The sequence below is a fragment of the Nasonia vitripennis genome, chromosome 1 (genome assembly GCF_009193385.2).
Source record: "Nasonia vitripennis strain AsymCx chromosome 1, Nvit_psr_1.1, whole genome shotgun sequence".
NCBI lineage: Eukaryota > Metazoa > Arthropoda > Insecta > Hymenoptera > Pteromalidae > Nasonia > Nasonia vitripennis.
Window position 1 is genome coordinate 1,322,569 of NC_045757.1, and position 27,315 is coordinate 1,349,883.

General features: G+C 48.8%; 2 protein-coding genes and 1 long non-coding RNA gene across 6 annotated transcripts in view; 1 reads left to right on the forward strand and 2 right to left on the reverse strand.

Moving 5' to 3' along the window:
- LOC100122037 (CCR4-NOT transcription complex subunit 6-like) overlaps positions 1-27,315 on the reverse strand; it is a 287,898-nt gene that overhangs the window by 27,162 nt on the left and 233,421 nt on the right. The window lies entirely within an intron of this gene.
- LOC116415949 overlaps positions 8,594-27,315 on the reverse strand; it is a 44,293-nt gene continuing 25,571 nt past the window's right edge. Inside the window, exons 3-4 of the long non-coding RNA XR_004226482.1 lie at positions 22,449-22,488; positions 8,594-9,184 (exon numbers count right to left, since the gene is read on the reverse strand). This is a non-coding gene — a long non-coding RNA (uncharacterized LOC116415949). The remainder of the gene's footprint in view (positions 9,185-22,448; positions 22,489-27,315) is intronic.
- On the forward strand, positions 15,858-17,610 carry LOC107982147. Of its 2 annotated transcripts, XM_016989651.2 has the most exons (4): positions 15,858-16,076; positions 17,112-17,178; positions 17,254-17,352; positions 17,436-17,610. In XM_016989651.2, exons 1-4 carry the CDS (start codon positions 15,937-15,939, stop codon positions 17,520-17,522), a joined length of 393 nt encoding a protein of 130 aa, XP_016845140.1. In that variant the 5' UTR covers positions 15,858-15,936; the 3' UTR covers positions 17,523-17,610. The 2 variants fall into 2 exon arrangements, with proteins under 2 accessions (XP_016845140.1, XP_016845144.1); XM_016989655.2 differs by lacking the exon at positions 15,858-16,076 and having other exon boundaries at positions 16,507-17,178.

Below are 27,315 nucleotides of genomic sequence, written 5' to 3' on the forward strand. Positions count from 1 at the left end.
CTGAGCTCGGCTCGATTGTGTGAGGGACGACTGCTGCGCTCCCAGATACAGCCGTGCCGAGTTATTAGCGGGAGGCGTGCGTGCGAGCCGCTGCTTTCATCTGCGCGATTTTCTTCGTTCGGATCTCGACGTCCGTCTGACTATAATTCGAGTTGACTACTGGGATTCGATGGAAAAAATGCGATCGTTCGCTTCGAAACTAAAGGCCGCGCGACGAGTGTAATAAAATCGTTTCCACGCGCAGCAGCCCTGAATAATTCAGATCTTGCGAATACAATCCCCGGGAGGAATGCTCCTCTCTCGGCAGCGCGGCGCGGGAGGTCAGGCCGAATATCTTCGATAAACTCGCGCGCCGCCGGATTCCGATAAGGCATTTCGCCGCACGGAATCCGTTCGCCAGGGGATTCGCCCCTCTACACACGGCTATATTTCATCATCCCTGAAAATTTTCGTCCGAGTCGACGTGCTCAACGCAGCATCGATTCTCGAAGTCTAACGCTGCGAGACATAGCAGCGCGTGTACGCAAGGAAAGAAAGCGGGGGCAATTACGCATAGCGAAGAGATATACTACTGGGCGAGAGCGCGCGCTGCGAGCAGCACTATTAAGTGAGTCGTAAAGAGTTCGTTCTTCTAGGCGGGGCATAAATTTCAATAAGGCGCCGCGGAGCTAGCGCGAGGCAAATTTTTCTCATTACGATGCTCGTAAATTCCGTCGCGCGGGCACTTTTTTTTTCGGCCCGCGCGATTTACGCACACGTGTATAGTCGGCCATGCAGAGCTTTTATTCCGGGTGTAAACTGTAATAATCGCCGCGCGCGAACGACGCGAGGCGCATCGGCCAATTGATTTAAGGCTATGATAAAACGTGAGCAGAGGTCTATGAGGAAGCTACTACTGATGGTAATTAGAAAGCCGCGTGGTCGTTACGCCGCGTTTTACTGCGTTTTGTACTCTGATGGCTGTGCGCGGAGGGGCAAAAAATAATTACGTCTGCGCGATGATTAATTCGCAGTAGTAGCCGTACGCCCGCGTTAAACTGTTAGTCCAATTAGTCGAATTGTAAATTAATTTCGCGAAAAAGCTCGCAAGTGTATCCTCGGCTCGATCGGGGGCACGCAGCGCGGCTCATCAAGCAGGCGGACGATGCAGCTCTCGCGATAAACAAGCCGGCAGCAACAAATGCTCGCTGCGCATTGTTCTCGCAAAGATATACCTACGCACTGGCAAATCGTCGCCTCGGGATACGCACGAGTCGTGTGCTCAGCCGAGTGCATCTCTCTCTCTCTCTCTCTCTCTCTCTCTCTTCCCTTCCGCAGCTGCGCAGCTCGTATATTTATCATCTAATTCGATCACAAAGCCACCCAGTCCTTCAATATTCATCAGCCTAGTGTGTGTGTGTGTGTGTGTATGTAGCGCAACCGCGTCGTTAGTCCTGACTCCTCGTCGCCGGCTTGTTGGGGGAGACGATAGAAAGAAAGGGATTCGCCGTTAAAACATTTGAATTTCTAATCCGTCGGAGCGCGAGTCTACTATATAGCGGCTTGCTCATAGCGAACTGCACTGTATGGCGCAGGAGGGGATTTTTCGCGAGCGATTAGATCTCTTATCTCCGGGCTGTGTGTCGCTCTTTGTTGCGTCGGAGGGGAGGCAAGTGCAGCGCCGCGCTGCAGGTTCCGCTATTCTTCCATTGATAAAGTGGAAAAGCGCGGACGTGGCGCCTCTGGGATTAGCATATATAGTCCGACTCGGACTCGGATAAGATAAACAGTTGAATTAAATTTAACGAGCCGGTCCCGCGATTTGTATCCGCCCTTTTATTGTACGCAATAATCTGTTTTTTCAAAAACAACATCTCGTGCAGCGAGGCTAATAATTCCTAGAAAAGAGAGATATCCCTCAATCCTCGTTACTAGCGATCTTCTCATCTCGTGGCCGCACTGGAGCTTCCGCGATGGTGTGCTGCTAACAGGACACGGCGTGCGCGTCTCTCTCTCCCGTCCGCAATTCATCAAAGCCGATATGCACTCATAAACATGCATACCCTTCGCGGTATATGTTAATTCTTATATTACGCATCTCTCGCCAAGCTATACACGCACATACATTGTGCGGAGAGCTCGTATACAGGGGGATATCTCGTCGCGTCGACGCGGAAGACGAGGACGACGACGACGAGCTGTAAATCCAAGCCGGCGTTTCTCATCCCGCGAGTGGTCATCTCTGCCGCAGCACACACACACACACACATGCACGCGTAGCAACGGTGCCAATCAAGCGTGTCCGAGAGAGAGAGAGAGAGAGAGAGAGAGAGAGAGAGAGAGAGAGAGAGAGAGAGAACCGGTCTCGCGGGGATGCTCGTTAGCGTGTGCAGCAGCGACGACTCGCACGCGCGCGCATTGTACGTGGCTCCCCCTGGAGCCGGCCATAATTCACCGGACGGCCGCCGGAAATTAAGCCGAGCGAGGAGCTTGCGGATGATGACGTTGCTACCGCGATCGACTGCGGATACGCGCGCGCGCGACGCAGGTGCAGCGATTCTGGGTTATTAGGAGCGTGTTTAGCCTGTCGTCGACAACGTGTCCGATCGCGAGAATCAGAGCTAAGAAGAGAAAGAGCTTAACGAGGTCCGCGCTCCTGTCCCTGACAAATAGTCCGCCTGGATTATTTATCGAAGATTCCAAACGTGACCTGCGTTGGCGCAGGCCTGTCCGCAGCTATTTATCCTCTGTTGGTGACGCGACTCGCGCGTATCGAATCCGTCGGTCATTAAAATAAATAATAAAGCACTATATTCTAGTATTCTCAAAGCTTGAAACAACGCTCCTCACGTCGCTCTAAATAAACAGCAGCAGTTCTGTTGCTGCCGGAACGCTTTTAAAGCTTGGACACGTCAGTTAGCGCGCGCGAGAGAGCTTCCTTTTTTTTCGAGCGCGTATAAAGTTTTAATTGCGCCACTTTGAATTTTCATACCGTGTTTCAGGCGTGCGCGCACTTTATTTTCGGAGCGCGTAATCTCTCTCGATGCGCCTGCAGAGCGCTCCACTTTTCAACGTCGGGATGATAAAATCGTTGAGTCGGCGAATTTCATTTGGAGAGAGGACGTTAACTCGTCTTGAACATTCGGCCGCGCGTTTTTTATTCAAAATGCATAAGCTCGTGTCCCTCATCGCTGTTGCTGCTCCTTTTTATCTCTCGCTCTCGGCGTTTTTCGTCGAAAAAGCCTCGACGTGCAGCGCGAGCTTCGAATTTTCGACGGGCGGGGATATATATTTTTTTTCTCTCGACGAGGCTGAAACACTTCTTAATGCATATACGTCAATATGACGCGCGTCGCTCGTAAAATCTCCCGGTCGGTCGGGTATATAATAAAAACTTTCATCACGCGTTCTCGGGCATCAGGCAAAATATTTTCGCGCCAACAGCCGGGATTTCGAGAGAGCTCGTAAATAGTTTGCGCTCCAGCTATAGCCGACGACGCGAGAAGGTCACTCTTCGCCCGTCTATATAACACCCACTCCTTGCTTATATATATCCTTTTCCGGGGCTTTCGCTCCCTTTTATACCCCCCCGAACGACGCCTTATCTCAATTTTTCCGCGGCTTGAATCAACTTTATCGCCAACATTTTCCCTGTGGCGGTAATAAGCAAGAAGAGCCGCGGAATAATCGCCGCCTTTCTTTCTCATACTACTATTGGCATCGATAAGAAGCCGTAACGATATAACGACGGAGAAAAAGCTCGGCGCGCATATCCGTTCATTCATGTATCGCTCGGAAGCTGGCTTTCTGTTCCTTTCCACCTTTGCAACACGCGTACGGAGTTCGAGCCTCGTGTAATTGGATACGCGAGAACTTCTAGTTCTCTCTCTCTCTCTCTCTCTCTCTCTCTCTCTCTCTCTCTCTCGGCGATGGCGGTACGATATACGACGAAAAAAGAAATAGCGGCACGAGAGGCGGCGGCATTAAAATGAGACATTGTGGCGATCTTATTCAGCGACTGCTAGAAAGAGAGAGAGAGAGAGAGAGAGAGAGAGAAGACCAGGAAGAGAAGGTGAGGAGGTGGAGGAGGATGCGGAGGAGGAGGAGACACGTATAGGTCTACACGGGAGCGCAACGTGTCGCTCCGCCGCGAGGAAAACGACTCAATAAAGTGCATCACGTAGGCGTTTCCACAATCATTATAAATAAGAAGCCGCACAATAGACAGGCATAAAGCCGGCCCTAGACAGCCATTAGCATTGTCGGGGGCCCGACTCTCTCTCTCTCTCTCTCTCTCTCTTCTCGCTTCGCCTTCTTCTTCTTCTTCTCCTGCTTCTCCTTCACCGCTTGTTTTCTCGCTTCTATTACGGGACGTTGTTGTTGCCGCCGCAGCCGCGGTTCCGCGCAGATTATCGATGTCAAATTTCTTCTCGGAAGTCCACCGAGAGTTTGTAAATTTTCTCCCGGCAGCAATGATTAATCCCCTGTTGATACTCGCGTCAGATATGTATACTCCGCAGTTTTGAGATCGTATCGATGCAGCTCTCTATATATTTCGCGAGATTAACAGCGTCGTTAAGTACACGTCAGCGAGATAAGAGAGCTGCGTGTCAAAATAAGAGCAGTTTTGCAAAACGCTTCAGAATAGCGCGCACGCACTCTCTCGTGTCCTCGATTTAAAAGCTTAATTAACTTTTCCCCCGGCGGCGGACTAAAGGGGGGTCCTTCTCTCTCTCTCTCTCTCTCTCGTCTCCAAGGTGAAACTTTCCCATTGATTTACTATTCCGTAGCATGAATATTTTCTCTCGGCTCGCGGGATCAAGCCGGTAAAATAGAACGAGTAATTATGCAAATCAGATGTGCAGAGGGGGCAGAGATTTCGACTCGGAGATTGTCAAAGTTATTTTGAATTTTAACAAGCCGTATTAATTTTAAATCGCTGCCTCCTTGCGACCCCACTCCTTCGCTGCGTACTCGGTTCCGACGATGTTTTATACAAATTTCAATTCGAGGGTTATCCCATCTGCAAACTCGCGAGCGAAAATCACAACCAAGCCGGAAGAGCCAGCCCTGTACGACTGCTCCCCAAAGTTCCGCCGCCGACTGGGTCGTAAACTTTGTCGAAGGAGCGAGGATCGAATACTCGTGCGCGCGCGGAGTTATTGCGCCAATTTCCCAGAGGAGGACGACGGGAATCCCCGTACGCGTGAAATTCCGAGAGTCATCGTTATCGCACGGCTTGGAATCGCGCCGTAGAAGAATCTTTGTTGTTCGAGATGGCGTGTGTTGAGATTTATTTTTACCGGCGAGTTCGTATAACGTATAGTATTAAAATCCGAGTGCAAATTTGCGAGATAAATTGACAAGCGGGAAGCGTTTGTTAATATTTCGCCTAAAACTGAATCCCAGCTTGCTGTAACAAGCGACGCTCTCCGACAACGCATTACATCGGATCCTAATGAGGAAACGCAATGCCCCGTAATTCCACTCGACTCTGCATACGCCCTCGAATTCAAAAACAAGTTGATCGCGCGTTAATTATGATGCCAGCTCTTCCTCGACGACGGCGGCTCGAATTGCTGCACAACGGCGCGCGCAGGGTGTATCGTGCCGCCTTGGGCTGAATTATTTGTGCGGTGGGCCCCCGTTGTCGGGACCATTGTTCCGCGATATGATTTTTCATCGACATTCTAGATGCCGTTCATTACGAAGTATAATGGCGGGGAAAGACGGTTGGGGAGAACCGGTTCATGGAACGATGACGATTTAACAAGTCGTCCGCGAGTGGTAGTCCTGCGGAGAGAGCAGCAGGAGAGAGACTGAGGAAGGGACAGTTATGCTCGCAAGGAAGAGTCTCTTACAGCAAGCGGTAATCTCTGCCATCGTGCCCGAATTGGTTAAAGCCCACATTTACCGTTACAGCCCCCACTGACGCACGATCAAACATTCGATTAAGTACATCCGAATCACCCGGTAAAAGCTTCCAATTCCGCGCGATAACGAGAGATATCTAAACGATCCCCCGTATGCTCCTAAAGACTCCGCGAAAGCGATATAGAAGCCGCAGCGCTGAAATACCGCGTAATAGAGTCATCAATTAGCGACGAGACTCAGAGCAGTCACCATGTGCCTGCTGGGACGAATAAAACCGAGAATCGGATATGTGCGCGTTTCGAGGGATGAGGCAGTCAAACCACACGCAGTTGATCCTCGTCGATTCACTGTGTTGCTGTATCGACCTTCCATAACTCGCTCGATAAAAAACTCAATAAAATTCTCGCGACGGGGCGATTTCACACGAGAATCCGAGATACCGGCCACTTAACACACCGAGAGCGAGAAGTCGGTATGGAGGTAGACACTTTGGGAAGTGCCCACTTCCGCTACTCCTCTCGCTCGCCGCGCAGAATGTGCTCGGCGAGCGCGAATGAATTATATACGCCCCTTTCGCGCGCGCTCGCTGAATTTATGATGCGAATCGCGCGCGAGCGGGCATTCTAATTAGGTCGCTCGCTCCTCTCGCGCAAACAATGGGGAATTCCTTTTATCGCCCTTTGATAAAAGACCGAGCGAGTGCAGCCGGTCAGACGCGCGATGACGATCTCGGATTTTTCCCTCTGAAACGCTTGCAGCAGCGGAGATACACATCGCGAGCGGTGCAGCCGCGAGGTGAATGCAAAAATTGTTCGGATTCGGGGCTTCGCCTCTGATTTATGACCGGAGCGGACGTTTCTTGAGGAGAGAATTGCTTGTATACGAAAATCTTCTGTCCGGAAAAAAATGACACTAAATCAGTCGAGTGTGCAGTAGTGTATTATAACAACGATACAGCGGAAAATTAAATAACCGCTCAACACGTCGGATAAGCCGAGCGCGCGCACGGCCATATTACCCAGATGAGATAAGTATAGGGGTTATATACGCACTGCATTACGCTCATTAGTATCATCTCCGGGAATTCATATTAATTAAACGTCCCGTTCATTTCCAGGCCGTACCCCACATGTACATCCGCGCGCAAATAATAGCTCAGCTCCGCGGGGAAAATCGTTCGATAAATCACTCCCTCTCACCGTGTGTTCCACGAAAAAGCCCGCGATCGCGCGACACTATCGCCAGAGTGCTAATATTATACCTTCGCTCTCGGCTGTACGAGGCGCAAGCGCGAAAGCTAGAGAGAGCATAACTCGCGAGAACGCGACTTTAATCGGCCCGCGCGCCACGCCCGAGCTTAAGAGTAAGCTACATGGAATCTTTATGCTACCGGAAGCCCGGCAACAAGCAGAGGTTTCCATTTATCTGGAATATCTGCGCAGTGCGGGAAAATTGAAAACTGCCGGGTAATTGCGCGCAAGCCAAACGTGGCTTTTGTGTGAGAACGAACGTCGATGCGCTTTTTTTTCGGATGCGCGCGCGGCGGGCTTGTTTATTGCGATATGGAAAGTTTTTCTTCGGAAAAATTCGGAATTTGAATTTCTCCCTCTTTCTGCTGCGAGCGAAAAACTCCGTATAACGAGAGAGAGAGAGAGAGAGAGAGAGAGAGAGAGAGAGAGCGCTACAGAGCTAGTAATGGGATTAACCTTTTCAGATAACTGTATAAATTACATCCTGCTTTGAGAATCTATCCAAACTTCAGGAGATCGTAAAGTTGGATTTTATCAGATTCGTATCGGACTTTACGGGCATACTATCGGAATATACGACGTCTATGCATATTAATTCACGATTCAATTATGCTCAACTCGTAAATCAAATTCTCGTTCGGCGATTGAGACGCCAATAAGTGAAAACCATATCGACTGCCGACGAATCTGGAGTAAAAATTCAAAAGTTTACTTTGAACGTACAATAAACAGCCGCGAAAAAAGCCACATCAACGCACAATTAACTCGCACAACGCGTCGCCGTCAAGATAATCGCCGGAGCGAAGTGGAACGAGATGATAATTCACGAGTCCCATCGCCGCAGACACAGTAGACCGCCATAAGATACGGCGCAATTGAAGCAGCGGCGGCACGCGTGTCTGTGCGTCAGAGCTTCGAAGCGCATCTCATCAGAGGGCGCGATGGAATGTCACTGCGGGGAGAGAGAGATGATTAGACACGGAAGCGGTTGGAAGAGCATCGCGAAAGTTATACCCTCGATTGTATTAGGAGATCGGCGTTGAATTATCGAGCGGGAGTTGGCTCGATTATCGCGGTCCTGGTATTTATTGCGTTTATTAAACGCGGCGGCGGGGCTATCAATATGAAATTACCACTCGCGGAGCATCGCACGGATGATAGATCTATCGCATAAGCCGGAGCATTATCGTGCATGAAACATTGATATTTTCTATCAGGCTCGCGATGTAAGTGTCACTTAATTACGCGCGTAACCAATGGTTGCGTTAAGTAACGATCAATAAGTTCTCGATGTAATAGTCAATTATGCGCTCTTTTCACGCATGAAAGCTCGCGAGTATACGTCGTCGTCGATAAGATTCTGCAGGCGGAGCATTATTAAAACATAAGCGACGATGGCGAGTGATTTTTTATTTCATTTTCCCGCGATATACCATATTCAAGCTATGATTAGGCTCGTTACAGCTCAAAGGCGAGCCGACGTCGGGAATATGATCTGATTTAGCTGAATTATTTTCAGAGAAACGGGACGTATAGTTGCACTTCGTAATTTATCCAAAAGCCGCACACGGAAGCCAAAAGAAGCAGCCTCTAAAGGGTTCCGCAGCCGTCAATACAGGGAGAGCCTTTAAAGGAGCAAAGCATCAACTCGGTCATCGATACTCCAAGCCATAACGAGCCACGGCATACTACACAATGCATTAATACACATAGCCGTTCCCTCTCTCTCTTGCTCGGCTTTATTACAGAAGATAAACCTATCCAGCATTCGCAATTACGACGAGTGGCCCTCTCTCGCGTAGCCCGATTCGTAAATCACGAAGGCGGGTCGTGCGATCTTTCGTAGCTCGCTTCTCGCCGGAGAGCTTTGTAGTTTCCGGCGGGCGCAAATGATACTCATTTCGATGGCTGAATTACGGCTTTATTAGGAGCGCGCAAACCGCCGCTCTCGGCGTTTCTCATCTCTTAACGGGTTTCTCATACCTGTTCGTGTGTTACACGCACACACACACACACACATACACACGTACACTTGCGCTACTCGTCGACGTGCCATCTCCCTGGACGTACACGCAGCTTACCTGAAACAGAGAAGAGAAGACGTTCGTTAGTTTTAGCGCTGCGGTTATACGGGCATCGATCCTTTTATCGATTGATCGATACGCGCGCGGCTGACAATGTAATTATGGCCGCAATCAATACCCCGCGAAATGAATATGTTTCTTGCATATTTCACCCGCGATATTCGATAATTGCGTAGGGTTTTCGCGCGCGCGCTTCGCAGCTGCGCGACGACTTGTACCGTACCCTCTGCGAGCTGATTTATCGCTGGGGAAATTAATCGCTTTTCATTATGTACTTTCAGCGGGAATACTGGATACGAGTCTTTCAATTAGGAGGGGGATGAGATCCGATGTGCTGTTTGCATCGTTGATCATATTCCGCGAGGAATAAGTAGACGCGTGTGGCAGGTTATTTCACGTGGAATTATGATACCCTCACGACGCGTCTATTCCGGGCTAGTTGGGTTCCAATCAAACTCCATACCACTTCGGCTATTCGATTAATTCAGCAGATCCAATTGAAATATCTGACGCTCCGAGTTTCAAGCGGAAACTCAGCATATCCGAAGATAAAACGTATCTAATTATTCACTCGCGCAGTTCGTGAATATTCAAAGGGAGTATAGTGTATTAATGCCGCTTTTGTGCGAGTACCATCGGTGTCTTTTCACGCCGAGGAATAGCTCGCTAGACCAAGAGGACAAAGGACGGCTTGGTTTCTTTACCCATACACGACATTGAATTTTACGGCCGATTTTAAGTAAACACGGGAGATCAAAAGATAAGCTGTAGAAAATTTCGCAAAGTGTTTGAGGCGCTTTTCTTATATCATAGTTTGCACGCGCGCGATCTTCCGCCGCGCGTCGAGAAGCCGAGCGCGTGAAAATTGAATTTCATGAACTTTGCATAAAGATCCTGTCGCCTTGATCGACGACGCTAACTCAACGCCGACAAGCGGAGTAATTTTAGCGAAAAAATATCCATTCTTCGCTGTCGCGCGCACTATTCGTCCCCACCGTGTGGATATTTCGTATTTGTGCAGAGTGTGTGCGTCAGCGATGTAGCGATAGATGAGAGTATTTTTTACGAAGGCGCGATCGCGAATGATGCAAATCGATGTTTTCTCCGGTTCCGGCAACATAAAGCGCGCGCGCGCGCGCTCGCGACACACGGAGCGGAATACCGAGCAGCGCATTTAAATTTTAATACCGCTATCCATACAGAACGAAAATTTCCACTCTCAATCAAACAAAAGAACTGCTCTCCGCACAGCAGCAGCAGCAGCGCGGGGTCAAAACGTCGCGCGCGCGTCATGCATAAAACAAGCAGGATTTCGAGATTCCAGATAATTCAAATAGGGAGGAATAACAATGACGATCGAGATAAGATCTTTTTGTCTCTGGCTATACACGATTCGATTCGTCGCGAGATGAGTCAGCTCTCGCTTATTTCCGAGAACTTTAATTGGCCCTTCTCGCTTATACCCTTTTTATTTCCCCTCAGCCGCGACAGGGCAGCTCTTTCCAATTTTCTAAAGAACACCGTAAGCTCGTTCTCGAAAAATCGAGTACTGTGCGAGCGCAGCAGAGGAAAAGTTTCCTGCAATCCTCGCGCGATCCCGAAATTCCCGAGTGACTCGTCAGACGCACGGCTCGAACAATGGAATTTTTCCGCCTCGATATGCGGGAGGGCGTTTTATACGCACGCCTGTCGCATCCGTGACACCCACGCGACGCGCCATTTAAATATAATGCTCGCGAACAATGACAGCGATAATGACGCGGCGCGCGCGTTTTTTGCCGCAGTCAGCCGCATCTGCATTCGTAAGCTCGCGCGCGAGAGATGTCCATTGTTCTTCCTTTCGCAAAATCAATCAGCTTCGTAGTACGACCACAGGAATCGCGTTCTTTTCGCTATCCGGATAATTCCTGCTCGTCATCTCTGCGCGTGTACTATCCCTCACAGAGATAGAGAGCGTATGCATATCCAGGCGACAGCTCGTCAATGCTCGCGCCGCGGCGTCCGATCAAAAGCATCGGCGCTCCCGCACAATGCCGTCCCGTTGGCCTCTCGCGCGCGCGCGTACACCTCAAAAGAAGAGGACAGAAGACCGCAATCATTCATCTCTCCCCCGCGCATATGCATTAGCCCGACATTAGCGACCGATCATTCTTCTTCTCGATCCCCGCGCTCTCGCGCATCATATCTCCGGGCGCGTATTATGCAGACTCTTCTCATTGTCTCGTCTCGCTCTCGTGTGTACGCTTTTTCGATCGACCCGTGTCGATCTGTACGCGTCGTCTCTCTTGTATTCGAAAAATGAAACACGGCTCGCTTTGTTGCCGCTCCATATCTGCGGGCTCGCGTGCGCGGCATTGATTTCGATTTATTCGAAATTCTGCCTGTGTGTGCGTGTCTGTGTACGTTTGCAGGGCGGATACGCGTACACATATAGAGCGCGAGTCTGCGGTTAATAGCTTTTTCAATCTCGGGCCAGCTCGTAAAAGAGAAAAAAGAGGGAATGATATAGATAAGGAGAAGTTAGGGGAGAATAAGTGAGAGAGAGAGAAAAAGGGAGGGGAGAAATATTGCACGGAAGGCTTTTAAGGATATACGACGTACTCGAGATTCCTCGTGTTCTCGCGGCGCTTCTTCTCTTTAGTTTTACGCTCCCGCGCTGCAGCTCTACTCTCTCTCGTCGAACGCGCTACTGTAATTGCTCTGAATTTTAAGCGCGCTAATGAAAATCCCAGATGATTACAAGGCCCGTGTATCCCCCTCTCTCGGCATTAATAATTAGCCATGATTCGGCTCGTTCTTCGTTTTTACGCGGAATCGTAGTTTAATTATCGGGAGCCCTCCGAATGCACGCTCGCGCTTCTTGCGCGCATTGTGATGCTTCAATTTGTCATTGTTTCTTGTCGGCGCGGCTAATCGGATTTACGCGTACTGATTACTGACCCGCTGCTTTCTTGCCCCGCGGCCGCAGGGCCGCAGGGATCAGAGTATAGGACAAAGATTTTTCGCGAGCGTTGAACTACATTTCACGCGAAGATCAGTGCGAGGGATAATCCGAAAAACTATTTTATACATCCGTACATCCGTGGAATTCTCCTGCGTGCCATCGGTCGAGTCGATCCTTCTCTCGCGAGCGCGGCGCACGTGCTCGAGGTGCGCCGCACACGCGATCGAGCGAGTTACTTTATTCCCGAAGCGTGTAATCTCGGGCTGGAAGGGGTCAGAGGGACACTAAAGGGGATTACCTCGTTTCGAATCGAGTCGCTTGGAAATTGGAAGCGATGTGTGCTGTTCTGACGTCCCTCCATGTTGCGTGCCTTCTATTAATGGCCCGAGCGTGAGTCGAAGACGTCGCGGTTAATCAAGTGAAATTAATGCCCCGGCTTCGATGCTTCGACTGGAAACGAAGAAACGCTTTGAAGAATCATCGTCATTAAGGAAGCGTTTTGCATGTCTCTCTCTCTCTCTCTCTCTCTCTCTCTCTCTCTCTCTCTCTCTCTCTCTCTCTCTCTCTCTCTCTCGTCTTGATTAATCGATTTCCAAGTAGCCTAATCGCAATCAGTGTACACCAAGCGGCTACTGGTGTACGCTGCGCGAAAATCTCTCTCCGCGACGCTAGCTGTATGGATTTTTAATCTGCGCGACCTGATCTAAATGCGATGCGTAACTAATCGAGCTGATGCTGATGAACTACGAATGTAAATCAAAGAAGAGCTCGCTCGTATAATTATTGTCGCGATACGCGCGCACATAGGAAGTACTTTACATGTGGCCATGTGATTGAATGGTCAACTCATTATATAGTCATATTCCGTATTCATTTGATCATTTGTCAGCGATAGACATTGAATGCCTCGTAAATAAATTACGGATCCGCGACTTTACAGTAACGCAATAAAGAGCCAACTGTAAACGACATGTTTGTTTATTCTAGCCCGAGAGTCGCGCGCGCGTATACTGTAATAATGTCGTACAAAATGTGGATTTAGTGCCGCCTGATGCCGCGTGTATATCAAGTTTTATGCAAGCGTACGGGGTGCGCTGCAGTAATGACCGGTTCGCGAATCGTCGCGCTCCTCGTAAAGCGTAAATTTCGAGAGGGAATAAAAATACGTGCGGCTGCAGTCGCAATGATTATTACACGAGCCTCATCAGCAGCCGCCGGTGACAAAGAAGCTCGTTCAGCCTTCTGGCTGCGCTGCTGCCGTCGAGTCCAGGAAGCGTCGCGGACACCGTATACCAGTCATAATCAATATTCATCCGAGGGCACCTATGGCGAGCAAAAAGACCAGGACAGAGAGCGCGCTCATAATATACAAGACAACGCGCGGCTGAGAGAGATCGGAGTGGACGGGTTCCGTTGCCTACGCTCTACTGTCTTTGTTCCTTTCCCAGAGTTTTCTTGCTTACGTTTATACGAAGAAAGTAAGACCAGTCCAAAAAACTGTTTTGTTTCGAGCAAATGCCGCATGCTGGCATACCGCTGCACATCTTTTTTCATCAGGGAGCGACTAACCGACAGACCATAACTTCGCACGTACACACAGTACACACAGCGCGGCTCGCAGTGTGCAGTCGAGCGCTAACGAAGGCTCATCGGGATCGCGGCTAGGTACATCAGGTGCATCTCCGAAGCCCGTCCAGTCGCTCTGATGAAGGTCGTGACCCCCCGCCCAGCAAACAACGGCAACGATCCCCCTCCCACAGCCCATTTGTTATATACGAAGAGAGCAGATTGCAATCTGTCATATTAGCCGGACACGCGAGCGGCGCGGCGGCGGCGGCGGCGGCGGCAGCGGCAGCAACAGCAGCAGCGCGCACCTTTCACTGACGGACGGCTGCACGCGGAAGACGCAGTGCATCAGAGGCTAATCAATTTGTAAGTGGAGTGCTGCTGCTGCTGCTTCTGCTCTGTTGCGGGGGTATTTGCTGCCGGCGCTTGATGCCCTGCAAATTGCGTGAGATATGGACGTGTCCGGGAGCGGCCGGCTCCGTTTCTAGGCTGATCTTGACTCGCGGCTTTCGGCGTCGATAGAGCGAACTGCTGAGAGTTTCTTTTTCTCAAATCGCAACAACGTAAACCAATATCCACGTACGCTTCCATAATCGAGGCTTTCGGAAGAATTCGTATCCGAGAAGATGGAACGAAAGGTCGGGGAGGTAAAAATTCTTCGGCGACCATTCAAAGAACATTCATAGCCCGAGGCACAAGCGCAGCGGTACAGTGTGCAGAGTTGTGACACGTGCAAGAATTTCGACGCAAATTCCTCTCCGTTTTGCTCGGAGATCGCGTGCATACTTTTTACCTTTGCCGGGCAAAACGCGAAGACGTATGCAGGGAATACCGGTATTTTCCGTTACAACGCGCCCGCACGGTTTTATTTTTAATTCGAGCAGAATATTCAAAAATTGAGCTTGTTCTATTTAAACAGCGCCAATGGAGTCTCAAGTATTTTACAAAAATATCAGCAAATTTTTACGATAATTTTCTAATTTTTATGAGCATACGAATATACACCGGTTACCGTGAAAAAATTCAATTCAAATAAGCGGAAGTTATGCACAATAAAAATTATGGAGAACATAAAATGAATGAGATCAGGAAACACTTTTTTTTAAGCGTTTGCGCTTTGAAATTCAATTGATGTGCTTGGAAAAGACAATTGAAATCGAATTTTAAAGCCATCGTCTACTATTATCGCATACAAAAATAAAAAAAAATTTATTCTCACACATCCGGACGATTTTGTTTGAATACCAGCCAGAGATCTCCTTGAGAATACTGTCTTCTAAAATTTCGATCATGGCCTGCTACACGCTTTTTTTGCTCCGTGTTCTTGTTGGAGTGGCGGTTATTATGTGTGCACAAGCTGCTGAACTTGTAAGTCTTTATAATCTTATATTTGCTTTTCTACAATAAACTAGTAGCTTGACGATATTCAACTTATGGCTTCAAATACATTTATTTTAAAAAATCTATGCGGATTCGATGAAATTCTATACATGTATTGCAAAAAACATCATCTTATTTCTAGAAACGAACAGTTCGTGCCTTTGCATGCGCCGAAAAGTATTGTAAAGCTAACGCTCCAGAATCCCAATATAAGTCATGCCTGGTAAGTTCAGTTTTTTTTTAATTTGAGATTCTCGAAAAATTTAATTACTTTTTCCATTCAATATTGATAATCGATCTTTCAGCGTTCCGATATCGCCAGAAGATGCATATGCATGCGTCGATTCACTGGGATAAAATATGAAGATAAAAGGGATTGAATGTACTACTTTTATTTAAACTATTTCAAAACTCGATTCACAGAAAAATGTATTTCAATGCGTCAGCTGTAGGCTAATTTATAGTTTTTTTTAAAGCACCGATATAATAATGACAGTACTTCCAATAAATTGACAATTCCAAGGCAGAACATTATACTTACCAATAAATCGACGTAACCTCGAAAAAATATTCCAGTGCGCGAGGCACGACACAGACCTATACGCTTATACATAAATAAAGACCGAAGGCTGGTCTCTCGCTCGAAATAAAAGAATGCATAAACAAATCTCCATAATCCAGAAGCAATGGAGGCGACGTTATCTCATCGCATAGCAACCCCGATAAATCGCACGACGTCATGCACACGCACTCCGCTCCAGATATCCCCATTGTCATCTCGCGACATGGCCGGCGATCTCGTTGCTTCGTCTTTTCCTTCCTCTTTTCTCTCTGCCGTGTGTCTACGTTTTACTTCTTTATGGCAAATGTCGCTTGTGCGAGATGTGACACGACGAGAGCTGTGCCAGATAGTGAGAGGGGGAGATGCAGAAGAAGAAGAACTTGCAGCGATGCGGATTGTCGGCTTGAAAATTTGCTCACAAGGAGAGCTATAAAAAGGTAGTTTGCTATGTTGGGAGAGTTGAGTATCTTGGTTGTTCGAAATGATGTTTGTTGGCTTGTTTTACGAAAGATATGGCAGTGTTTTTACAAGAAATAGCGTTGAACAAATGCTCGATTTTATCCCTTGTAAAAAAAGCATTTTCAATTCAAGCGCATTTTTTATTTTCATTCAACTACTACCTCTTCTTATGAATAAAAGAGAAGAGCAGCAATGACGTTAAATAGTTAAATTTTGTCCAACCTCGCGAAACCGGTAACTCAAATACATGGCATAACTCTTGCAACCCACGTCAAAGCGCCCGTGGAGAGCAGCATATAGTCGGCAAATCGAGCATATCCGATTCCCTTCCATTCTTCATTCCCGATTTTCAATATCCAACTCGCGGTTATCCTTTTGTCCTCTGCATACAGTACTCGCGGTCCGTGTGGCACGCTCGCGCGTAAGTCGGAATCCTCGCGAAGAGGGTAAGCGGAACCCCCGGAAAACTTTGAAATATGCGGCCATTGTAGTTCTTTCTCGCGTCTCTGACTCTGCTCTCATTGTGCACGTTACTACTTCTGATTGAATTCGCGCTTGGATTCGCCAGAGATTTATAGCGCGGCTTTCGCGCGCCGACTGCACCGTGTGACGCGAGGGCTTCCTTGACTGAAGCCTTAGGTCGGATGTATAGGGGGAGGTGTGACGTGCGATGGCTCTAGATCTTGGAGAGGATTATTATTGTCAGCCAAGTGTGTATCAGAGATGTATAACTGGGTTGGAATTGAACGAAAACCGCGAATTTCTAAGATCACTCGTTCGGTTAAACCAGTGAGATGATTGCAGAAAAAATTTGGATAGAATGTAAATAGTGTATAACTGAGTACTCGTTGTTTACGAATTTCAAGTTTTCTTACTTTTATACTCAACGAACAAACGAATACATAAATACGTAAAACGCATGTTCAGCAATGGAATTGTGAAAACGGAAGAAGAAGTGCTACCTTTTATTAAGGCTATCTTATAAAGTTTCCTGTATATTCGATCATGTCTAGCTACGCACTTTGGCTCTGCGTTATCGTTGGACTGAGTCTAATTATGTGCGGACAAGCTGCTGAGTTTGTAAGTGTACATATTGCCCTACTTAAACATAACGTACGTGTACTAAAACTGAATTTGAACTTACTCTATCGCTAGAGAGTCCGCGTGACTTTCCAGGATAAGTGCCACCGCGCACTTGAGAAAAATTGCCGGGAAAGACGTCGTGTCGAAGGGCTCGCATATTTGGGATGCATGGTAATGATTAGCCAAATATAATATTCATCCAAGATAATATAATAGTTATTTCTACTTATTAAATCTGGGTTATCGATTTTCAGAGCGATGCCTCCTACAAAAAAACCATATGTGACAACATCGGAAAACACGGATGGTCGAAAGCGTGGATGCGGGATGGACGTAGCTAAAATATGCGAGTGAGGGTATTATGTTGGTAATGTTATAAATGTTATTTATTTGTGTACGACCTAAATAAACTCATTATTTACTTTAAAAGCACAGGCCTCATTTTTTTGTATCCGAGCGCGATGAAAGAGAAAAGTTAGGATAATAAGCCCCTTTGATGCACGTGAACGCCCGTAAGTAGCGTTTTATCGAATCAACCGCGGCTGCACTAATGATACACATTCCGATTCATTATCCCTAATTGAATAAGAAGAAAGCGCGCGAATTTCCACAATCACCGCCTTAACTATGCCATAGGCGGATGCACTATTCGGAGCCATTAGCCGCAACAGTCACTTAACGAAACCGCCCGTCATATCTCGAGCAGCTGAAAATCAGCGGAATTAACTGAACTTACGTAAGCAAAATCCGGCGCGAGAGACAAGTGCACGGAAAGAGCGTGAAAAGCGCACGAGAGCAATTACCATCTGAATGATGCTCGGGCGCGCGCGCGCGCGCATACTTAGAGGCCTGAGAAAAGAATTTGCGAGCCGACCTCGCGCCGGCTCGCAATCAGAGAAACATTAAGCCCTTATTTCTAAGCGGAAACGTTTCAATCCGCGGCGCATCGATTTCCGGGACAGATAAAAGTTTTATACGCGCTCGCTCGCGGTAACAGGCTATTAATTCTCAAGTGCCCATCAATCCTCTCTCCTCCAATACACTCTCGCCTCAGCATCGACGACGGCGGCCCTCTTAAGGCTCTAGCTGCGCCTTTTCACTCACTGCCGCGTTCGGCTCTTTTAAGGCAGCGCGGAAAAGTGGGAGCCCTATAGCTTCGTCGATTCTTTTCTCCTGTCCGCCAAAGGCGGCCTATGTCCTTTTACGCGAAAAGCTGCGATTGTCTCTCGCACCTCCAGCGGCGATTATACGAGCTGCCGCTTTTACGAGCGCGTAATTGCAGACGCGATATCGCGCGCGCAGGGTTAACGCGCTTAACCTCCGCCAGGCGGAATTGCGGCTGGCGAGCTTTTTTTCTGATTTATTGGACGGGCTGTGTAGCAGTGCGGAAGCGGCTGCTGCAACGAAGCCGTTTTAAGGTCGGATTATATTTCTGTTCATCCGCGAGTAAGGCGTTTACATTCGTTACGTCTCCATCAGCGGCTCGCGCGTCACGGAGCCCAGTGAGAGCTAAAAAAAAATCGAACGAACAACGCTCCATACAGCTGCGGTAACTCCGGACGCTCTGCAGTCGAGTTTGCGGCGATAAGCTTCTCGCGCGCAAAGGAGGCAACATTCGCGATTCAAGGCTTTGGCAAAGCCAGCTTAAGTAAGCGAGGCTCCGCAGCGCACAAAGCCGAAAGCTTTGGTTTGCCGGTGCGCTGCTGCTGTATAATATATGTGTACGCGGGCTCGTCGCTCGCGCGCGCGAAAAAAGAAAGGGCGAGAGAAACTTGATCGCGATGCACGCCGCGGGGAGAGTCGATATTATGTATGACGCCGGGAATCAGATTCTCGCGGTGATATTCTTATGCGGTTGTCTACTTCTTTTTTGTAACGCTCGTTTTGGTCGGTTGAGCATTCGAACATTTTTTTGAGGATAAGCTTCGAGAAGGATGAGACGTCGTGAATTGCTGCGCGCTGCGGCTTTTGCTCCTAAAAGTAAAATTGTCGAGGTGTAAAATGTTTGCTGATTATCAGTTTGTACACAAACAAACTCGGTACATGAATTATTTAACCGCTTCAATTTATCTACTATAATTTCGTTTACTTCATCAACTATAATGTATCATCAGAAAGGCAATATTAGCATTGCTCAGCGAGTCGTTAAAAATTTGTAATGCACACACATCGCACATATATTGTTTGTTTCCACATAATTATATTGCTGAGCAATATTAATAACCCGGAGCACGCGTGTATTTACATTAATGGCATATGCAGCATCGCATGAAATTAGTAAATATGAATCGCTTGCGGTGCTACTCTATAGGCTTAATCAAATTACAATACGCGCGTGCATTTAATTGCCTAATAAATACGGGAGAGAGCCGCCGCCGCCGCTGCTGCTGCTGCTGCTGCGGCACATCGATAAGAGCCGATCCTTATGATGATGAGTCGCGCTTACCTACCGGCAACGCAACATCCGCCAAGTATTGTGTTCCGAGCTTTACTCCCCTTTTTCATGGAAGTCTGATTTGAAAGTTTATAATCGTCGCTATGTACAGGCACCAACACGGCGTGAACGATTTATCTTTCTGGATTGTTGAGCGAAAAATATTTATTCATTGAAATTTTATAATAAAGCCTCGAAAAAAATAACGCGCAACTGCGCACAAGTCAACGGAACCTATTCATACACCGCAGACCATAACAGTGGCATTAGCTGTGGAATACCCCGCAACGTCGCCATTAGAATCTGCGTACAGGCGCGGCTGTTTGCACACGGCCAATGTTTAGGACATTCGCGAGCGCTTCCCAGGCGAAATATAAATCAATTCAGCGGAGGAGAGAGACCGAGCGAGCGAGCACACGTAGGCGGCACACACCACGCGCGCCCGCTCCGCGGGTATACTCGAAGACAGAGGGCGCGAATCTAGCGATATTAAACTCGAATTTACGTCGTATTAATCAAATGATCGTCGCACAAGACGCATCTCTCCGCCTCAGATGCAACGTGCGTATACGCGCTATATGTGTACGAACGGGCTCATTAGGCCGTACGTCCCACGAAATTACGCTCCTTGGCTGTGTGTATAAGCCGCGTGAAATTCGAGCGCGCGTCTACAGTGCACTGCGATGACGAATGAAATACCCGCGACCTTTGTTATTTCTCGCAGCCTATTATAACACTCGGAGGTGGATGGAGCTGCGCGCATTTCGCGCATACACCTGGTGGCAATTCTTCGCGCGCGGGATTACAGCTGGTGTAATCAATATCTGGGTGCGCATAACGGTGCAGCGATTTGTTTGTTTATTCGCTTTGAGACACGTACGTGAGCCTCGTCGTAATCAGGCTATAGTTATGGAGCCCACTTAATTTATTGTTGATGATGTGTAAAATAAATTAACAACCGTTACTGCTATGCGCGTATAGAAGCCATTCCGCGCGTCTCTCGAAGGCAATCACAATTACGCCGGTAATTTGCGCGGTTCGCTGATGAACGAAAATCCGTCATTCCGCCCTCTTAGAAGGCCAACTGGGAGTACAAAAAAACGTGGAGAAAGGGAACTGCTCATTGCCATGCCTCGAATGAGAAATCGCGAAGGCTTCAACGGACGTAAACGGAGGGAGAGAGAGAGAGAGAGAGAGAGAGAGAGTGGTGGGAAAAAAGACGAAAGAAAGCCGGGCATCTTCCTTCCTTCCTCCTCCTCCTCCTTCTTCTGCTGCCGCTGCTCGACTGCACAGCGAGACGGCCGAGCGCGGACTCGCATGAATTATGCAACGGCAGCCAATTAATAAAATTCCAATCACATTCGAGTCGCGTTCGCTCATGTCGCGTAATAAGCGATCGCTTCAGTATAGCCGTGCGGATTTTCCCCGACGCGACGCTTGTATAACTTTTTCTTTCCTCGTCGTCGTCGTCGCTGCTGCAGTGCCTGCGCGTATACTGTATGCGCCGTGATATATTTGCTAAATAACTACATGCATAATTTATGGACCGGGAGGGGAGTGACACTTTTTAAACACGTTTCCGGACGCAGTCGTCCCAGCTGCCATGTTGTTTTTCTCCGCGAGGTTAATGCACAGCTTAGGGGTGTTTTGTAATTTCTTTGAAATATCGCGGGTGCTCGATCATCGCCGCGGCTAACATGCGCGACTCGTTGATACGATGATGCCGTTGGAGAGACGCGCGCGGTGATGGAAGGCTTTTTTGTCTCTCGTTGCAGATCACACTGGAAGTATATATTATAATCGTCGAGCCGCGTAATGCGATGATCAAAAATTCATACGCACTTTATAAAGCGGCTTTTGATGTACCGAATAAGTGTCTCTTATTTAGCGCTCGAGAAATCGAATTACACTATAGCGATGAAAAAAAAGTAACGCAGTAAAATCTCTTTTTTATCGGTTCTCTAGTAATTGGCATCTTCGCGCTGCTCGCCGCGCAATTAGAACAATGCCTCTCTCTCTCTCTCTCTCTCTCTCTCTCTCTCTCCCTCTCTCTCTCTCTCGTCGAGCAGAAAAGTAAACATCATCAGCGTCCGATTTATACACGGGATTCCGCGGCGACGCGTGAAATTTATGACGAGAGCCGTCGGCGAAAATATCCGATTCACTTTTACGCGCCGTAAACGCGAATCGATGAAAAGATAACGGATTACTTCATTCGCGCCGCACACGAGCCAACGAAAAGCTCGAATAAACCAGTTCTGCGCGTCATTATAGACCCGTCGAGGCGAACATTTTCCACGAATGTTTGCGCCGAGGAGTATATCGAGGCTCGCTCGTCGATTTTTCAATCATCGTAAACAGCGCACGCGCGTGCGGATGAGGCGGAATTAACGAGCATCTGCTTTTTACGCGAAGAATTAACGAGTGCAAATATGCCATCAGCCGTATAGCTGTTTGTTCTCTGCCGTGTTGCGTCATTCCTCTGAATATCAGAGGAAAAACGAGGTGCGACGCGAGTCGTGTGAAACCCGCGAGGCTCTCTCTGAGGTCGAGTCCCGTCAAGCTAACCTCAAAAACGCGCGAGTCCATTATACGGCACGCAGCGCGAAGAGTTTGGCGCATCATCGCATCAGACCACTCGTGTCATCGTCGACGTGCGTCTCTCCCGCGGATTTAAATCAACGCTCGTTTGTCTCCCGTCTCCTTCGCGGCTATGTGATGTTTCACAAAGATTGCGGCAAACGCGCGCCGTGTTTTCTTTCCCGCATCGTTTGCGCATTTTTGAGGTTAGGATTTTTCAAACATCGCTGGCGCGCATTTTCAATCTACTTACCGCGATGTAAACAGCCATTGGTAATTGCCTCTGTACGTACCTGCAACAGAGAAATAAAAAGACAGTCAGCAACGCCGGTAGAGAAGGAGGTTTACACGCAATATCTTACACCGGAGCGCGTAATTAAACGCGCTGCATTGCGAAATTCTACAAGGTTAGATAGAGGCGGCAGAGCCGCACGTCGTAAAGCCCATCCCGAAACAAAATGATAGTCCATAATTCTCGTGGCGGGGCCCGTGAATTAAGAGCCTCGTCGCGGCTAATATCGATCGTAAAATAATCGCGCACGACGTTGCAGTAGGTATACACACTCGTGCGCGCACGGTAGCGGCCGGTGGCGGTGTACTATACGCTTGCGTGCGATGCCTGAATTATTCAGCCGGACGACGCGGGAAATTCGAATGCGCTATCTTTGCGCGAGCGAGCGCTTGAGTTATAAAGGTGAGAGAAGGGGATGGAGCAAAGTGTAATTGGGTTGGGCTGATTAAAAATTTCATTTGATTAATACTCCAGCTACCAGCCACCCCGTGTGTCTATCAAATTAACTTCCACACACTCTTGTTGTAAATTGCTCGTTACTTTCCTTGGCCTCTCTCTAGAGCGTCTAGCTTTAATTCCAGGCCGCGTTCGTGTCGTGCTCGGATCATTCGATTATCGGGTATTGATTTCGGAACAAATTTATTAGGGCGGGACTGTATACGGACGTGTGTGCGCCGCGCCAATATTGCGCCAGCAACGGCGCATGCAATGTTCCTGTCCAGGCATTGGTTAATTGCGCCCGCAGATACGCAGCGCGGAGCTCTATACGTATACCTACCTCGAGATCTGAGAAATTATGGGCAAACCACGAGTCCACGCGGCAAAGTTCGATAACTTTGCGGAGGATGGGAGAAGTCGATATCGGCAATATTTACCAATTTGGCTAGTTGGCGCACGCACGGGAACCTGAGAGATTCTTCGATCGAAAAATGATACTGCGGGGGAATCCAACTACGCGACACACTCCTTTCGTCCTGTACGGGTTATAGCGTTACATGCCCTAGAGGAGAGTAACAATCGATGCGCGAGCGAGGCTCGTTCTCAATCTGCGTTATCGGAAGGCACGCAGAGCAGCAGCAGCGTCAGGCGCAGGTCGAACGTGTGTACGGACCGTTAACAGGCCCGTCGCTGTCGTCGTGTCGTGCTGTTGTCGACCTGTAAGCCCGTATACCCTCGGAGCCGCTTGCGTTGTTCTTATTGTTCACACGAGGTCAGCTGCAGAGCTGCAGAGTCAGAAGATAACTAATACAACGCCGCGAGGGTATTTTCCTTTTTCGACAACATCGAGAAAATACTTAAAATCACTTCTCCCCTCGGCACGCAGCTACGGCGGAAAACAAAAGCTCGCTCCGCGTATACACTGCGAACTCTGGAAAGTACGCCCCGGGAGCAATCACGGCCTTGTCGTCCGCTTTAATCGTGCGCTCGCGCTCTTATTGCTCGAGAGCAGTGACTTCGACAATCGGCCCATTACCCATTCGTCCCGTCGTTCGCGAGCGCGCGCGCGATTCGCTTTTATCGCGTCGCTTTTGTTTCCTTCCGCTCTCCCTCTCCGACGGCACGTCCGAGTTTTATTTCCAGCTTCTTCTTCTTCTTTTTTTCTCTCTTCTTTCGCGACGTCGCGCTGCGCTACAGCCGATTTCTTCGAGCAAGTTCCGCTTTTAAACTTGCTCCCGCGCTCTTTCCGGGATTGCTCCTTTTTTTCGGTCGACGAGTTTTTGCTTCGCAGAGAGAGAGAGGGTGTTTTACGAGCGCGTTTGCGAGCGATTTTCTCGGATTTCGAGCGACGATTGGGAAACGGCTGTTGAAAAGTCGAGTGTGTGTGTGTGTGTGTTCTCCTCGAAGGCGACGTGTATTAAAGGCCGATGTATAGTTTTTCTGCGTCCAATATCGCTGCTGTATAGGTATATTTGCGCCGCAAACAGTATATAGGTACGTGTAGCCCGTACAATTTTCACCCCCGTCGTCTCGGAGGCTTGCCTCGATCCGTCACCCGGTCGTTTGCCGAGTCCCTTGGCAGAGCCTCTCCGCCTCCACTTCCGCTCGCTATCTTTATTATTACTGTTATTATTATCATTATTATTACGACGGTCGCTTTCCCCGCCATATACGCGCGAAACGGTGGCAAATACTGTCCCTCTCCCTCTCACACTTGGGGGTGTGTACGAACTCGAACTTGACGAAATTTCCAAATGGCTGAATAAGGAAGTCGGGCTGACTCGACGGGGATTAGGCCGCAAACGCGGAAGGGTGTGCTTAGCCCATATAGCCCGCGAGAATTTATCGAGCCGGGTGTGGCCGGAGCTCATCGCTTTTGCAATTCCGAGACGTACATACAAAACAGAGCGTGGGCCAGTGAGCACGTTAATGGACTCATCCCTCAAATCTCGCAGAACTGCAGGGCAGTGGAACACACACACGTCGCGGAAAACGAAGCCAAGAGGGAGCCGATATGGGATCGTACGTCATCTCGGCGGTCGGATATTGGCTTGGTTCGTTTCGCTCGCTAGGCACACGAGGAAGTCGCGACAAGAGTCCGCACACCGACTCCGGGGCCGAATAACGCCGCGGGCTCGAGATGGGCGACCCGATGCTCGCCACTGCAGCTGAATTTCTGGACCAGAACAAACACGGAGCTTGTATGCTTTTCGCGTATGATGAAATTCTGAAAACAAGACGCAGCCTATACAAGAAACGCCGTTGTAGCTTGAAGCGGGTCAAAACGAGACGACCAGCCAATTTCGCCCGATCGACTGATCATAACGCGCCGCTCGATCGTCCTATCAGTTCCAGCAATTATTAGCAGAGAGAGGGCACAGCATAGAGAGAAGGAAAGGACTGTGCGCGGGCTTTGACGTGTATCCTTCGCTCGAACACGCGGTCCGATAAATCCGTCCCGCCGACTGACGGCCGCTATTTCCCACAGGGCGATGGCCTCTCTCTCTCTCTCTCTCTCTCTCTCTCTCTCTCTCTCTCTCTCTCTGCAGCGGCTCGGGAAAACGTGATGTGTATACGGGCCGCGGTCGCTCGTGTCTACTTGTCGAAGCAATAACGAACCGGACGTTTCACTTTCTCGGTGGCTCTCGCGAGCTTCGATCTCTTTTCTCCTGTTGTCGACGCTTGCGCTGCACATACAAATTTCTGAATTTGCAACGACGCGTGTATTCTGCAAAATTTTTACCCGCGAGCCGCGATGGATTTATCGCTCGGATTTTTTCCACCGAGCACCGCGTCGCCGAGTATTTTTTCGAGCCGAGACAGTAGTACGGCAGTACGTGCGGTCAGCCGCGTACAGCCGAGAGTAAAAGTGTACAAGTATACACCGAAGACATCGAAGTTGCGCAGTGGGTCTAGAAAAAGTTACAATACGATAGAGCGGACAGCGCACGGAATGACGATGGCGGGAGGCGATACCATTCTAACTTCCTCTAACTGTGCGTGTCATCCTTGTATAGAACGGATTTGTACGTAAAGCTCGTGAGTGTTTTTTCTTCGCAACTTAAACTTGGAAATTCCTCGCGATAATCCGGAGAGAAGCCCTTTTTTCGAATGCGCGCGGAGGACAATGCCAAGGCTCTCGTGGCGTACATAAACAATCGCTGAATAATGTAAAGCCGACGAATCCGGCCTATTAATTCCTTGTAAATCGCACCGATTCCCCGGCTTAATTCAAGAAGCTCCCTCTCGCATCTGCATAAATTCTTGCGGCAGCTTTCTCTCTCTTTCTCTCGGGCACGGCGGAGTTGGCGAAAATTTTAATAGCGAATCACGCGCAACAATCGATCGGAGAACAAACGAAAGCGAAAGGGTAGAAGCGCGCGCGCTCGCATATAATTAAGCGTTTTCCTTTTCGCGCAATTTCAATGCAAATCCCCCGCGCGTACACGCGCCTCCTTTTTGTCCCGAGGCTTACGCCGCTGCTGCTGCTGCTTCCGTTGTTATTGTTGTTGCGCCGCACGGTGCAGCTTCTTCTTTCCTTTTTCGGCGGCGAGCGCGACGCGTTTTCCGCGCCTTTGTTGCGCCTTTGTTCACCCACACACTGTGTACGGATTTTTCTCCTCCTTCTGGGTCCTTTTTTCGTTTGTCTACTGCTTTCTCGTGCGTCGCGCTGCCTTTTTCTCTCTTTCTCTCACTGTCTTCATTTTGCTTTCGTTTTACCGGTACGCGCGCGCGCATATTCGAGCGCTTTGTTCGGGCTTTCCTGTTTAAATTAGTTTTCGCGGCTGTGCAGCCGGCTTTTTTCCCATCCAAGCGCGAGCTCGCGATATGGATATCGGGGAAGAATAAGCAGCGCTGGAATTTTTCCCTCACGCCATGTCGAATGCGAAATGAGAGGCGAGAGCTGCAGGCTGGGAAATTGAAAAATTTAAGCATTTTTCGGTTTGGTTGTAACGCTCCTGCTCCTGCTGCTGCTGCTTTTGTCTCGGCTTTCTATTGTTTGGAGAATCGAGATTTTTCTCTGACTGCTGCTATTGTACCGGAAATGTTGAATATGAGTTGTGTAATTCCGCGTAAAGCTATATGGAAGTCGAGAATGTATTCTCGGATCGCATATTGGTAGGAAAAAATACGCGTTCGCGGTTCCTGGGTAAAAATATGGCAAAAGGAATTTTAACGAGTTATGGCCAACGCAGTGGAGGTGGATCCGTCTGTACCTGGCAGTTTCAATACTTCAAAATCCCTGCGGTCGACGCAGATATTTCGTTTAAAAATTAATCCCGACCCTTTCAGCGAGCAGCGAAATATTAAACGATGGCCGCAGCGAAAAAAATTAAAAAACTCCTCCGACAGACTGATTTCACAGTCAACGCAACAACTAGAACAAAGC

Excerpts from the sequence above, each read along its gene's own strand:
- LOC107982147 (XM_016989651.2), top strand. The coding sequence starts at position 15,937 with ATGGCAAATGTCGCTTGTGCGAGATGTGACACGACGAGAGCTGTGCCA. Across the intron at positions 16,077-17,111 it reads ACAAGGAGAGCTATAAAAAG|CTACGCACTTTGGCTCTGCG; the intron begins GTAGTTTGCTAT and ends GATCATGTCTAG. Across the intron at positions 17,353-17,435 it reads TCGCATATTTGGGATGCATG|AGCGATGCCTCCTACAAAAA; the intron begins GTAATGATTAGC and ends ATCGATTTTCAG.